General features: G+C 46.4%; 2 protein-coding genes across 2 annotated transcripts in view; one reads left to right on the top strand and one right to left on the bottom strand.

The window, feature by feature from the left end:
• stab2 (stabilin 2) overlaps window positions 1–14009 on the bottom strand; it is a 60511-nt gene that overhangs the window by 29644 nt on the left and 16858 nt on the right. The window contains exons 21-26 of the mRNA XM_079656478.1: window positions 13798–13884; window positions 13512–13623; window positions 12850–13030; window positions 12493–12586; window positions 5299–5457; window positions 939–1034 (exon numbers count right to left, since the gene is read on the bottom strand). Coding sequence (XP_079512604.1) covers window positions 939–1034; window positions 5299–5457; window positions 12493–12586; window positions 12850–13030; window positions 13512–13623; window positions 13798–13884 — 729 coding nt within the window. The remainder of the gene's footprint in view (window positions 1–938; window positions 1035–5298; window positions 5458–12492; window positions 12587–12849; window positions 13031–13511; window positions 13624–13797; window positions 13885–14009) is intronic.
• Window positions 5852–9763, top strand: LOC307022043 (uncharacterized protein; the record flags this gene model as incomplete). Its single annotated transcript, XM_079654618.1, has 4 exons — window positions 5852–6941; window positions 7054–7336; window positions 7437–7991; window positions 9746–9763. Exons 1-4 carry the CDS (start codon window positions 6568–6570, stop codon window positions 9761–9763), a joined length of 1230 nt encoding a protein of 409 aa, XP_079510744.1. The 5' UTR covers window positions 5852–6567.

The following is a 14009-nucleotide window of genomic DNA, read 5'->3' as shown; positions in this document are numbered from 1 at the left end:
CTATGATGGTGAAGGTAGCACTGATACTGACCAGGTCCCCTGAACACAACACGATCAGATCCAAAGACTCAACGCTACGATGGTGAAGGTAGCACTGATACTGACCAGGTCGCCTGAACACAACACGGTCAGATCCAGAGACTCAACGCTACGATGGTGAAGGTAGCACTGATACTAACCATGTCGCCTGAACACAACACGATCAGATCCAGAGACTCAACGCTGTGATGGTGAGGTTAGCACTGATACTGACCAGGTCGCCTGAACACAACACGGTCAGATCCAGACACTCAACGTTACAATGGCGATGGTAGCACTGATACTAACCAAGTCGCCTGAACACAACACGGTCAGATCCAGAGAATCAACGCTACGATGGTGAAGGTAGCACTAATACTAACGAGGTCGCCTGAACACAACACGGTCAGATCCAGAGACTCAACGATACGATGGCGAAGGTAGCACTGATACTAACGAGGTCGCCTGAACACAACACGGTCAGATACAGAGACTCAACGCTTTGATGGTGAAGGTAGCAATGATACTAAACTGGAGAAGACATGGAGAAGAGGGGACACATGTTGATGTAGCAGAGACATGAAGAAGAGGGGACACATGTTGATGTAGAAGAGACATGAAGAAGAGGGGACACATGTTGATGTAGAAGAGACATGAAGAAGAGGGGACACATGTTGATGTAGAAGAGACATGGAGAAGAGGGGACACATGTTGATGTAGAAGAGACATGAAGAAGAGGGGACACATGTTGATGTAGAAGAGACATGAAGAAGAGGGGACACATGTTGGTGTAGAAGAGACATGGAGAAGAGGGGACACATGTTGATGTAGAAGAGACATGGAGAAGAGGGGACACATGTTGATGTAGAAGAGACATGAGGAAGTGGCTTTTGCAGAATAGGTGTAGTACTGATACTGACCAGGTGGTGGCAGCCTCCCCGCTGGGAGACGCACTGGTTCACCGCCTCACAGTCGCTGCCACTGCCTCTGTAGCCCGGCTTACAGCTGCAGTCACTCTGAGGTGGGGGGAATCAATGTCAGTGTCTGGTGACCCCCATCAGGATTTATATTATTTATCTAATGTCTCATTCCATCTACTTGTACACAGACTCTTCTTGCACTATTTTATCTGTTTTATCTGTTTTATCTTTTCTATGTCCTATCTATATTCACGTGGGTTTGCTATCCTGGCTCCAAAATGGTGGAATGAGCTCCCCATTGAAATCAGGACAGCAGAAAGCTTACACATCTTCTTCAGACTGAAAACTCATCTCTTTGGACTCCACTTCCAGAGATAGAGTTACTAACAAAGCACTTATATACTAATAAAGGACTGGCTTATCTAAAGCCAGTTGAGTAGCACTTGAAATGTTTAGCTCTATGAAACCTGATGAACTTATATGATTCTGTTTTCTTCAAGGTTGTATTTTGTTGGTCAAACGCACTTCTTGTAAGTCGCTTTGGATAAAAGCGAAAGCTAAATGTAATGTAATGTTGCTCATGGTGTGTTCAGGGCCAGGTGTATGAGGTGCCTTCAGGGTTAGGGGTATCAGGTGTGTTCAGGGTCAGGTGTATCAGGTGTGTTCAGGGTCAGGTGTATCAGGTGTGTTCAGGCCAGGGTCAGGTGTATCATGGTGTGTTCAGGGTCAGGTGTATCAGGTGTGTTCAGGGTCAGGTGTATCAGGTGTGTTCAGGGTCAGGTGTATCAGGTGTGTTCAGGGCCAGGTGTATCAGGTGTGTTCAGGGTCAGGTGTATCAGGTGTGTTCAGGGTCAGGTGTATCAGGTGTGTTCAGGCCAGGGTCAGGTGTATCATGGTGTGTTCAGGGTCAGGTGTATCAGGTGTGTTCAGGGTCAGGTGTATCAGGTGTGTTCAGGGTCAGGTGTATCAGGTGTGTTCAGGGCCAGGTGTATCAGGTGTGTTCAGGGCCAGGTGTATCAGGTGTGTTCAGGGTCAGGTGTATCAGGTGTGTTCAGGGTAGGGTCAGGTGTATCATGGTGTGTTCAGGGTCAGGTGTATCAGGTGTGTTCAGGGTCAGGTGTATCATGGTGTGTTCAGGGCCAGGTGTATCAGGTGTGTTCAGGGTCAGGTGTATCATGGTGTGTTCAGGGTCAGGTGTATCAGGTGTGTTCAGGGTCAGGTGTATCATGGTGTGTTCAGGGCCAGGTGTATCAGGTGTGTTCAGGGTCAGGTGTATCAGGTGTGTTCAGGCCAGGGTCAGGTGTATCATGGTGTGTTCAGGGTCAGGTGTATCATGGTGTGTTCAAGGCCAGGTGTATCAGATGTGTTCAGGGTCAGGTGTATCAGATGTGTTCAGGGTCAGGTGTATCAGGTGTGTTCAGGGTCAGGTGTATCAGGTGTGTTCAGGGTCAGGTGTATCAGGTGTGTTCAGGCCAGGGTCAGGTGTATCAGGTGTGTTCAGGGTCAGGTGTATCAGGTGTATTCAGGGTAGGGTCAGGTGTATCAGGTGTGTTCAGGCCAGGGTCAGGTGTATCATGGCGTGTTCAGGGCCAGGTGTATCACTGTGTGTTCAGGGTCAGGTGTATCAGGTGTGTTCAGGGCCAGGGTTAGGTGTATCATGGCGTGTTCAGGGCCAGGTGTATCACTGTGTGTTCAGGGTCAGGTGTATCAGGTGTGTTCAGGCCAGGGTCAGGTGTATCATGGTGTGTTCAGGGTCAGGTGTATCAGGTGTGTTCAGGGTCAGGTGTATCAGGTGTGTTCAGGGTCAGGTGTATCAGGTGTGTTCAGGGCCAGGTGTATCAGGTGTGTTCAGGGCCAGGTGTATCAGGTGTGTTCAGGGTCAGGTGTATCAGGTGTGTTCAGGGTAGGGTCAGGTGTATCATGGTGTGTTCAGGGTCAGTTGTATCAGGTGTGTTCAGGGTCAGGTGTATCATGGTGTGTTCAGGGCCAGGTGTATCAGGTGTGTTCAGGGTCAGGTGTATCATGGTGTGTTCAGGGTCAGTTGTATCAGGTGTGTTCAGGGTCAGGTGTATCATGGTGTGTTCAGGGCCAGGTGTATCAGGTGTGTTCAGGGTCAGGTGTATCATGGTGTGTTCAGGGTCAGGTGTATCAGGTGTGTTCAGGGTCAGGTGTATCATGGTGTGTTCAGGGCCAGGTGTATCAGGTGTGTTCAGGGTCAGGTGTATCAGGTGTGTTCAGGCCAGGGTCAGGTGTATCATGGTGTGTTCAGGGTCAGGTGTATCATGGTGTGTTCAAGGCCAGGTGTATCAGATGTGTTCAGGGTCAGGTGTATCAGATGTGTTCAGGGTCAGGTGTATCAGGTGTGTTCAGGGTCAGGTGTATCAGGTGTGTTCAGGGTCAGGTGTATCAGGTGTGTTCAGGCCAGGGTCAGGTGTATCAGGTGTGTTCAGGGTCAGGTGTATCAGGTGTATTCAGGGTAGGGTCAGGTGTATCAGGTGTGTTCAGGCCAGGGTCAGGTGTATCAGGTGTGTTCAGGGCCAGGTATATCAGGTGTGTTCAGGGTCAGGTGTATCAGGTGTGTTCAGGCCAGGGTCAGGTGTATCAGGTGTATTCAGGGTAGGGTCAGGTGTATCAGGTGTGTTCAGGCCAGGGTCAGGTGTATCAGGTGTGTTCAGGGCCAGGTATATCATGGCGTGTTCAGGGCCAGGTGTATCACTGTGTGTTCAGGGTCAGGTGTATCAGGTGTGTTCAGGGTCAGGTGTATCAGGTGTGTTCAGGTCAGGGCCAGGTGTATCAGTTGTGTTCAGGGCCAGGTGTATCAGGTGTGTTGAGGGTCAGGTGTATCAGGTGTGTTCAGGGTCAGGTGTATCAGATGTGTTCAGGCCAGGGCCAGGTGTATCAGTTGTGTTCAGGGCCAGGTGTATCAGGTGTGTTCAGGGTCAGGTGTATCAGGTGTGTTCAGGCCAGGGCCAGGTGTATCAGTTGTGTTCAGGGCCAGGTGTATCAGGTGTGTTCAGGGTCAGGTGTATCAGGTGTGTTCAGGCCAGGGCCAGGTGTATCAGTTGTGTTCAGGGTCAGGTGTATCAGGTGTGTTCAGGGTCAGGTGTATCAGGTGTGTTCAGGGTAGGGCTGAACGATTAATCGATTTTAAATCAAAATCATGATTTTAAATTATACGATTATGATATTGCAAAGCCTGCGATTTTTTTTAACATATACGTTTTTTTTAAAACTTTGTTTTTGTTTTGTTTTGTTCTTCTTGTGTGTCAGTCATCCACACCAATCAAAAGTGTTGTGCTCTACATGTACCAGCCATTGTTAACCAATCAGAAGTGGCCCCTGATAGAAGGTGATAGACAGATTGATCCAATCACCTGCCAAGTCTTTTTGAAAGTGCCTGCCCTTTCCAAATGGCTTCCAATGGAGCTTTCCTAGATGGTTTGGTGAACCGTCTGAGTCAGGTTAGTAATGCTCCATCACATGTTTCTATTACAGGGTGAATCTTAAACTGAAGCTTGACTTTAAAGCAACCCAACAGAAGTTTCATGTAACTTTAGTTCTTTCACTCGTAGCTCGGGCTGCGGTGGTGCTAGAGACGGGAGCATGTTGATGCGACCTTCCTAGGCGGAGATATGGCCGCATTTTACAATAAACTTCCGCTGGGTCGCTTAAAAACAAATATCGCAAATCGAATCGCAATATTTGTCAGAAAAATCGCAATTCGCGTAGTCCTAGTTCAGGGTCAGGTGTATACGGTTTGTTCAGGGTCAGGGTTATGAGGTGTGTTCAGGGTCAGGGGTATGAGGTGTGTTCAGGGTCAGGTGTATACGGTTTGTTCAGGGTCAGGTGTATGAGGTGTGTTCAGGGGTATGAGGTGTGTTCAGGGTCAGGGGTATGAGGTGTGTTCAGGGTCAGGTGTATACGGTTTGTTCAGGGTCAGGTGTATGAGGTGTGTTCAGGGGTATGAGGTGTGTTCAGGGTCAGGTGTATACGGTTTGTTCAGGGTCAGGTGTATGAGGTGTGTTCAGGGGTATGAGGTGTGTTCAGGGTCAGGGGTATGAGGTGTGTTCAGGGTCAGGTGTATACGGTTTGTTCAGGGTCAGGTGTATGAGGTGTGTTCAGGGGTATGAGGTGTGTTCAGGGTCAGGTGTATCAGGTGTGTTCAGGGTCAGGTGTATGAGGTGTGTTCAGGCTCAGGTGTGTCAGGTGTGTTCAGGGTCAGGTGTATCAGAGTGTGTTCAGGTTCAGGTGCATCAGGTGTGTTCAGGTTCAGGTGTATCAGGTGTGTTCAGGGTCAGGTGTATCAGGTGTGTTCAGGGTCAGGTGTATGAGGTGTGTTCAGGGTCAGGTGTGTCCTCACCTGTCCAGGTCCAACGTAGATGCAGGAGGCGTTGGGATGGCAGCCCCCCCCCTCAGGCGCCTGGCAGTTGTTGATTGGCTGACAGTCGTCTCCGTCCCGCCTCCAGCCGCTCAGACACTGACAGCTGTGAGCTCCAGGAGCGCTGCGCACACACTTGGCCTACAGGGGGCGCAGGACACAATACTGCTTTAATTTAAACTTTAAATAAATGTACTTCTATTAAAGATGGATTTTACAAAAGAGAATCAGAGCAAGGACAGGGGGAAAGATTTACATTTCTAAAATATTATCTGAGGTTAAAAAGTCTCAAATTTGCAAAAGAAAAAATAAACAAGTCTGTGAAAAAAAGATAATGTTCTGTGAAATGATAAAGTCATAAAATATGGAAGCTTGACAAGTGAAAACTGAAAACTCTGTAGAAAATATTAAATCATAACCATGTCAGTAAATGTGATTTCAGTTATTTTAATAAAAACAAACTTAGATTAAAAAAAAAGTTTTTCAACCAAATTACAGTTTTTCTCAATCGCTAAACCCACTATTTAGAATCAAAATTCCTTTCATCAAACCAACAGCACAGCCATCGAAACAGAAAACCATTTCTCTACAACAGTATACCATTTCTCATTGATATCACACAAAATGCAGATGCTAAGCAGTGTTTTGCAAAACAGATCACACAATTCTCTAACTGAAGTTACAATTCTCTACACAAAGATCAAAAATCTGTTGTGTAACTCATGTCTACAAAACAACAAATAATCTTCTCACAGTGGATAACACTTCCTCATAAACTTAGACCATAGCTACACTAATTGACACTTGATGTGCAAAATATTAACACTTGTTATCAGTCAATCACCCCATTGAAAAAGGTAACTCCATGGAATGTACTGTATACCTTACAGTAATGATGTTACATTGAAAACATTTACATGATAGAATTTGCATGACTGTACTTAAAATATGTTTTTAAATGGTGCCGGTAAAGCTATAATAGTGTTGATATGACTTGCATAGGTCTTTGAGATGTTCATATGGGGAGGATTAGCTATAGCTGATACAACATTTTTACAGTCAGTAATTGTGGTCTTTTCCTTTTTGCACATTGAGAAATGTTTTTTTTTGTATTGGGGTGAATTGAGTACTTCACTTCCATGTAAATGAATTGCTCACAGCTGACATCAATGAATTTCCTATAGTAATTGTAATTAGTGAGAATCCTATAAAAGACCTCCCTCACTTCAGTAAGATGTTTGTGTAAACAAAATGGCTGATCGAGTAGGTAGAGGAGCTCTGAGAGGAAGAAGGAACCCTGTTGTTCAGCGAGGAAGAGGGAGGGCTGATGTTCAGAGAGGAAGAGGGAGAGCTGATGTTCAGAGAGGAAGAGGGAGAGCTGATGTTCAGAGAGGAAGAGGGAACCCTCATGTTCAGAGAGGAAGAGGGAGGGCTGTACGTATGCGTGGTGGAAGAGTTGAAAGGGGACCAATGCGAACAGTAGTTTCGGACAACACCCGTGCAACTATTGTGGACCACGTCATAAACCATGGCATGTCCCTCAGTGAGGCCGGCCAAAGGGTTCAGCCCAATATACCGAGATCAACAGTGGCATCCATTATTAGGATCTTCAGGCACGAAAATAGGTAAGCTACTGTAACCCTTTTTTACAGCACTTCATGCATTTCTATTTTGATGTAGGTTTCGATCACTGTTTTTATATTACAGTACATAACATTCTCAAATATTTATTGATAGAACTGAAAGAGCACCCCGCTCTGGTGGCAGACGAAAGGCCTTTACTCCAGAACAAGAGTCTGCCATTGTTGATATGGTTGTGGCCAACAATGAAATCCGCTTAAGGGAGATTCAGGCCAGAATAATTGCAGAGCAGGATGTCTTCAGTAACATTCAGTCTATAAGTGTTGCAACCATTGACCGGGTGTTAAAGAGGCACCACCTCAGAATGAAACAGATCTATAAGGTTCCTTTTGAACGCAACTCTGACCGTGTGAAGGAGTTAAGGCACCGGTATGTACAGGTAAGGACCTCAATCACACTGATGGCTTGCCTATATTTTTAGTATGTCTGACTGCTTACAGTAATGTAAAACGGTCCTCTGTTTGTTTCATTTTCTTTAGCGAAGGATGGAGCTGGAAGGCAATGCATTACCACATGTTTTTGTATATGTGGATGAAGCAGGCTTCAACCTCTCCAAAGTGAGGAGACGTGGGAGGAACCTTATTGGGCAAAGAGCGACAGTCTTTGTTCCAGGCCAAAGGGGAGGAAACATAACATTGTGTGCGGCTATCTCGACACAAGGCGTCCTTGCTCACATCCCTTTAATGGGAGCATATAACACGCAACGTGTCCTTGCCTTCCTGGATGTCCTGTATGACGGACTTGTGCCACCAGAAGAGAGGGATCCAGTGAGGTCGGTTCACGTGGTCATATGGGACAATGTGGCATTCCACCACTCTCGTGACGTGAGGGCATGGTTTGAGGCTCATCCACACATGGCCATGGAGTTCCTCCCTCCATACTCCCCATTTCTAAACCCCATTGAGGAGTTCTTCTCTGCCTGGAGATGGAAGGTTTATGACCATCATCCTCATGACAGAATGCCCCTTTTGGACGCAATGAATGCTGGCTGTCGGGACATCTCTGCGGAATCCTGTCAAGGGTGGTGTCGACACGCAAGGAGATATTTCCCACGCTGCCTTGCAAGGGAAGACATACGCTGTGACGTAGATGAGGCTATGTGGCCAGACAGACGCCAAAGAGCAGATCAGTAAAGTTATATAGATCTCATTCTCTGCTTTACTGCTGATTTACATCATTTACCCATGTTATTTTTTTCCAGTGTATTGCTATTCGTCTTTTGTTTCTGTTACGGTGCTCTTCTGAAAATGAGACAATAAAAACAATGGCATAGTTACAGTAAGACTCTGTTTTTCCTATATGTAAGTTTGTTTCTCCCAACTTGTCAGTTTTCCGTTCAGTTTCCAATATCGATAGCTTGAGGTTTGTGTATTGATGATTGTAGTCAGTATTTAGTGTGCCACTTAGTAATGACTGTTCAAATAGTCTTCTCATGAGCTGACAAATGTTTGTTTTTGGAGAAGGTATCTGGTTTTGGAAGGGGTATTTTTAGTTTTGAGTGCCTTAGAGCACTTTGCAAGAAATGTATATTGTTATGGTAGAATGTGTTATTATGGTGACCGGAGTTTCAGTTATGAAAACACATTTGTCTCATTAGAGGACAATTTGTTCTGTTTCGATCGACTTATTCTTTTTTGTGACCAGTATTTTCAGTTTTGGTCATGTAAGTGCATTTTGCAAAAGATATTCAGAGTTATGGCAAGTGTGTTTCTGTTTAGATGGCTATGTTCTTGTTTTGAAGAAATGAATTTAGATTCTAAAAAGTGGGTTTAGCGATTGAGAAAAACTGTAATTATAAATGCATAAAAACGAAACGCTCCTGTGGCGTTTAGAAGTGTCTCCGTAGTGGATCAAAGTGTCCTGAGGCCTTTAGAAGTGTCTCTGTAGTGGATCAAAGTGTCCTGAGGCGTTTAGAAGTGTCTCTGTAGTGGATCAAAGTGTCCTGAGGCATTTAGAAGTGTCTCTGTAGTGGATCAAAGTGTCCTGAGGCATTTAGAAGTGTCTCTGTAGTGGATCAAAGTGTCCTGAGGCGTTTAGAAGTGTCTCTGTAGTGGATCAAAGTGTCCTGAGGCATTTAGAAGTGTCTCTGTAGTGGATCAAAGTGTCCTGAGGCATTTAGAAGTGTCTCCGTAGTGGATCAAAGTGTCCTGAGGCGTTTAGAAGTGTCTCTGTAGTGGATCAAAGTGTCCTGAGGCGTTTAGAAGTGTCTCCGTAGTGGATCAAAGTGTCCTGAGGCGTTTAGAAGTGTCTCCGTAGTGGATCAAAGTGTCCTGAGGCGTTTAGAAGTGTCTCTGTAGTGGATCAAAGTGTCCTAAGGCATTTAAAAGTGTCTCTGTAGTGGATCAATTGTCCTGAGGCGTTTAGAAGTGTCTCTGTAGTGGATCAAAGTGTCCTGAGGCGTTTAGAAGTGTCTCTGTAGAGGATGAAAGTGTCCTGAGGCGTTTAAAAGTGTCTCTGTAGTGGATAAAAGTGTCCTGAGGCGTTTAAAAGTGTGTCTGTAGAGGATCAAAGTGTCCTGAGGCGTTTAGAAGTGTCTCTGTAGTGGATCAAAGTGTCTTGAGGTGTTTAGAAGTGTCTCCGTAGTGGATCAAAGTGTCCTGAGGCGTTTAGAAGTGTCTCTGTAGTGGATCAAAGTGTCCTGAGGCGTTTAGAAGTGTCTCTGTAGTGGATCAAAGTATCCTGAGGCCTTTAGAAGTGTCTCTGTAGTGGATCAAAGTGTCCTGAGGCCTTTAGAAGTGTCTCTGTAGTGGATCAAAGTGTCCTAAGGCGTTTAGAAGTGTCTCTGTAGTGGATCAAAGTGTCCTAAGGCGTTTAGAAGTGTCTCCGTAGTGGATCAAAGTGTCCTGAGGCGTTTAGAAGTGTATCAGTAGTGGACCAAAGTGTCTTGAGGCGTTTAGAAGTGTCTCCGTAGTGGATCAAAGTGTCCTGAGTCGTTTAGAAGTGTATCAGTAGTGGATCAAAGTGTCCTGAGGCATTTAGAAGTGTCTCCGTAGTGGATCAAAGTGTCCTGAGGCGTTTAGAAGTGTCTCCGTAGTGGATCAAAGTGTCCTGAGGCGTTTAGAAGTGTATCAGTAGTGGATCAAAGTGTCCTGAGGCGTTTAGAAGTGTCTCCGTAGTGGATCAAAGTGTCCGGAGGCCTTTAGAAGTGTCTCTGTAGTGGATCAAAGTGTCCTGAGGCGTTTAGAAGTGTCTCTGTAGTGGATCAAAGTGTCCTGAGGCGTTTAGAAGTGTCCCTGTAGTGGATCAAAGTGTTCTGAGGCGTTTAGAAGTGTCCCTGTAGTGGATCAAAGTGTCCTGAGGCCTTTAGAAGTGTCTCTGTAGTGGATCAAAGTGTCCTAAGGCCTTTAGAAGTGTCTCCGTAGTGGATCAAAGTGTCCTGAGGCCTTTAGAAGTGTCTCCGTAGTGGATCAAAGTGTCCTAAGGCCTTTAGAAGTGTCTCTGTAGTGGATCAAAGTGTCCTGAGGCGTTTAGAAGTGTCTCTGTAGTGGATCAAAGTGTCCTGAGGCATTTAGAAGTGTGTCTGTAGAGGATCAAAGTGTCCTGAGGCGTTTAGAAGTGTCTCTGTAGTGGATCAAAGTGTCCTGAGGCGTTTAGAAGTGTCTCCGTAGTGGATCAAAGTGTCCTGAGGCGTTTAGAAGTGTCTCTGTAGTGGATCAAAGTGTCTTGAGGTGTTTAGAAGTGTCTCCGTAGTGGATCAAAGTGTCCTGAGGCGTTTAAAAGTGTCTCTGTAGAGGATCAAAGTGTCTTGAGGCGTTTAGAAGTGTCTCCGTAGTGGATCAAAGTGTCCTGAGGCGTTTAGAAGTGTCTCTGTAGTGGATCAAAGTATCCTGAGGCCTTTAGAAGTGTCTCTGTAGTGGATCAAAGTGTCCTGAGGCCTTTAGAAGTGTCTCTGTAGTGGATCAAAGTGTCCTAAGGCGTTTAGAAGTGTCTCTGTAGTGGATCAAAGTGTCCTAAGGCGTTTAGAAGTGTCTCCGTAGTGGATCAAAGTGTCCTGAGGCGTTTAGAAGTGTCTCTGTAGTGGATCAAAGTGTCCTGAGTCGTTTAGAAGTGTATCAGTAGTGGATCAAAGTGTCCTGAGGCATTTAGAAGTGTCTCCGTAGTGGATCAAAGTGTCCTGAGGCGTTTAGAAGTGTCTCCGTAGTGGATCAAAGTGTCCTGAGGCGTTTAGAAGTGTATCAGTAGTGGATCAAAGTGTCCGGAGGCGTTTAGAAGTGTCTCCGTAGTGGATCAAAGTGTCCTGAGGCGTTTAGAAGTGTCTCCGTAGTGGATCAAAGTGTCCTGAGGCGTTTAGAAGTGTATCAGTAGTGGATCAAAGTGTCCTGAGGCGTTTAGAAGTGTCTCCGTAGTGGATCAAAGTGTCCTGAGGCGTTTAGAAGTGTCTCCGTAGTGGATCAAAGTGTCCGGAGGCCTTTAGAAGTGTCTCTGTAGTGGATCAAAGTGTCCTGAGGCGTTTAGAAGTGTCTCTGTAGTGGATCAAAGTGTCCTGAGGCGTTTAGAAGTGTCCCTGTAGTGGATCAAAGTGTTCTGAGGCGTTTAGAAGTGTCCCTGTAGTGGATCAAAGTGTCCTGAGGCCTTTAGAAGTGTCTCCGTAGTGGATCAAAGTGTCCTGAGGCGTTTAGAAGTGTCTCTGTAGTGGATCAAAGTGTCCTGAGGCGTTTAGAAGTGTCTCTGTAGTGGATCAAAGTGTCCTGAGGCGTTTAGAAGTGTCCCTGTAGTGGATCAAAGTGTTCTGATGCGTTTAGAAGTGTCTGCGTAGTGGATCAAAGTGTCCTGAGGCCTTTAGAAGTGTCTCCGTAGTGGATCAAAGTGTTCTGAGGCATTTAGAAGTGTCTCCGTAGTGGATCAAAGTGTCCTAAGGCCTTTAGAAGTGTCTCTGTAGTGGATCAAAGTGTCCTGAGGCGTTTAGAAGTGTCTCTGTAGTGGATCAAAGTGTCCTGAGGCCTTTAGAAGTGTCTCTGTAGTGGATCAAAGTGTCCTAAGGCCTTTAGAAGTGTCTCCGTAGTGGATCAAAGTGTCCTAAGGCCTTTAGAAGTGTCTCTGTAGTGGATCAAAGTGTCCTAAGGCCTTTAGAAGTGTCTCTGTAGTGGATCAAAGTGTCCTGAGGCCTTTAGAAGTGTCTCCGTAGTGGATCAAAGTGTCCTGAGGCCTTTAGAAGTGTCTCTGTAGTGGATCAAAGTGTCCTAAGGCCTTTAGAAGTGTCTCCGTAGTGGATCAAAGTGTCCTGAGGCCTTTAGAAGTGTCTCTGTAGTGGATCAAAGTGTCCTAAGGCCTTTAGAAGTGTCTCTGTAGTGGATCAAAGTGTCCTGAGGCGTTTAGAAGTGTCTCCGTAGTGGATCAAAGTGTCCTGAGGCCTTTAGAAGTGTCTCTGTAGTGGATCAAAGTGTCCTAAGGCCTTTAGAAGTGTCTCCGTAGTGGATCAAAGTGTCCTGAGGCGTTTAGAAGTGTCTCTGTAGTGGATCAAAGTGTCCTGAGGCGTTTAGAAGTGTCTCCGTATCAAAGTGCTGCTGGTCTACATTTAAGGGTTTAATAACTCACGTTAACGCTGCAGCCTCCACGGAGGGGGGGGGCGCATGGGTCCGTCTCCACACAGGTGATCCCGTCACCTTGGTAACCAGATTTACAAACACACCTATGAAGATAAGATGGAACTTGAGTCAGGCGTTGAGAGCAGCAACAGGTCCGAGTTCAAAGAGGATTCAAAGATCAAATAGAGTAAACAATTAAAATAGAAAATGTGTTTAAAGTAAAGTTATAAAGTATCTGTTAAAACAAGATATCAAAGTAACGTTTGGGTTTAATTCCTGTCTCTGACTCAATGGTTTCTAATGGAGGACACCCTGCCTCCACTCTGTCCCCCTGTCAGACTGACAGGGGAGGGACAGGTGAGCTCACCTGAACGCCCCCTGAGTGAAGTCGCAGTCTGCGTGAGCGTGACAGAAGTGAACCTGAAGGCCACACGGTGCTGTCCGTCTCTCACAGAACCGCCCGGTGAAGCCCGGCTGACACGAGTCAGGTTTACAGCGTCCGTCTGAATCTGGAAGGTTCTCACACTGCCCGTGGACACAGGGACAGGCTGGGAGACAGGTGAGAGACAGGTGAGAGACAGGTGAGACAGACAGGTTAGCGACAGGTGAGACAGACAGGTGAGAGACAGGTGAGACAGACAGGTTAGCGACAGGTGAGACAGACAGGTGAGAGACAAGTGAGACATAGAGGTTAGCGACAGGTGAGACAGACAGGTGAAAGACAGGTGAGACAGACAGGTGAAAGACAGGTGAGAGACAGGTGAGACAGACAGGTTAGCGACAGGTGAGACAGACAGGTGAGAGACAGGTGAGACAGACAGGTGAAAGACAGGTGAGAGACAGGTGAGACAGACAGGTTAGCGACAGGTGAAACAGACAGGTGAGAGACAGGTGAGACAGACAGGTGAGAGACAGGTGAGACAGACAGGTGAGAGACAGGTGAGACAGACAGGTGAGAGACAGGTGAGACAGAGACAGCCTTAATTAGCCCCACAGTAACACACCTGTGTGACATCATCAAAGACTTACTTCTGTCACAGTTGGGTCCGAACCTGCTGGAGGACGAGCAGAACTGACAGCGAGAGCCTCCGAAGTTCTGCTTGCAGATACAAGAGCCGTTCCCTGAGATCCCCTCCACACACTGAAACACAAACACATGCAGTGTGTGTGTTTACCTGAGGTCTACCTGTGTGTGTGTGTGTGTGTGTGTGTGTGTGTGTGTGTGTGTGTGTGTGTGTGTGTGTGTGTGTGTGTGTGTGTGTGTGTGTGTGTGTGTGTGTGTGTGTGTGTGTGTGTGTGTGTGTGTGTGTGTTACCTGGCCGTGTCCGGAACAGGGTGTCTGGAACCCTCCGGGACAGGAAGTGCAGTCCAGACCGTAGAACCCTTTACAACACGCCCGAGTCTGAGCACAGAAACATCCGTCAACAACAACAACAACAAGAACAACAACAACATGTTTGTTTGTGCTGCGAAATATGTTACTGTAAGACTGTTCCTACGGAAGCCCTGAGAGGCCAGTGAGAAAAC

This window comes from Notothenia rossii, assembly GCF_949606895.1.
Source record: "Notothenia rossii genome assembly, chromosome: 10".
Classification (NCBI taxonomy): Eukaryota; Metazoa; Chordata; class Actinopteri; order Perciformes; family Nototheniidae; genus Notothenia; species Notothenia rossii.
This window is presented reverse-complemented; position numbering and strand designations above follow the sequence as displayed.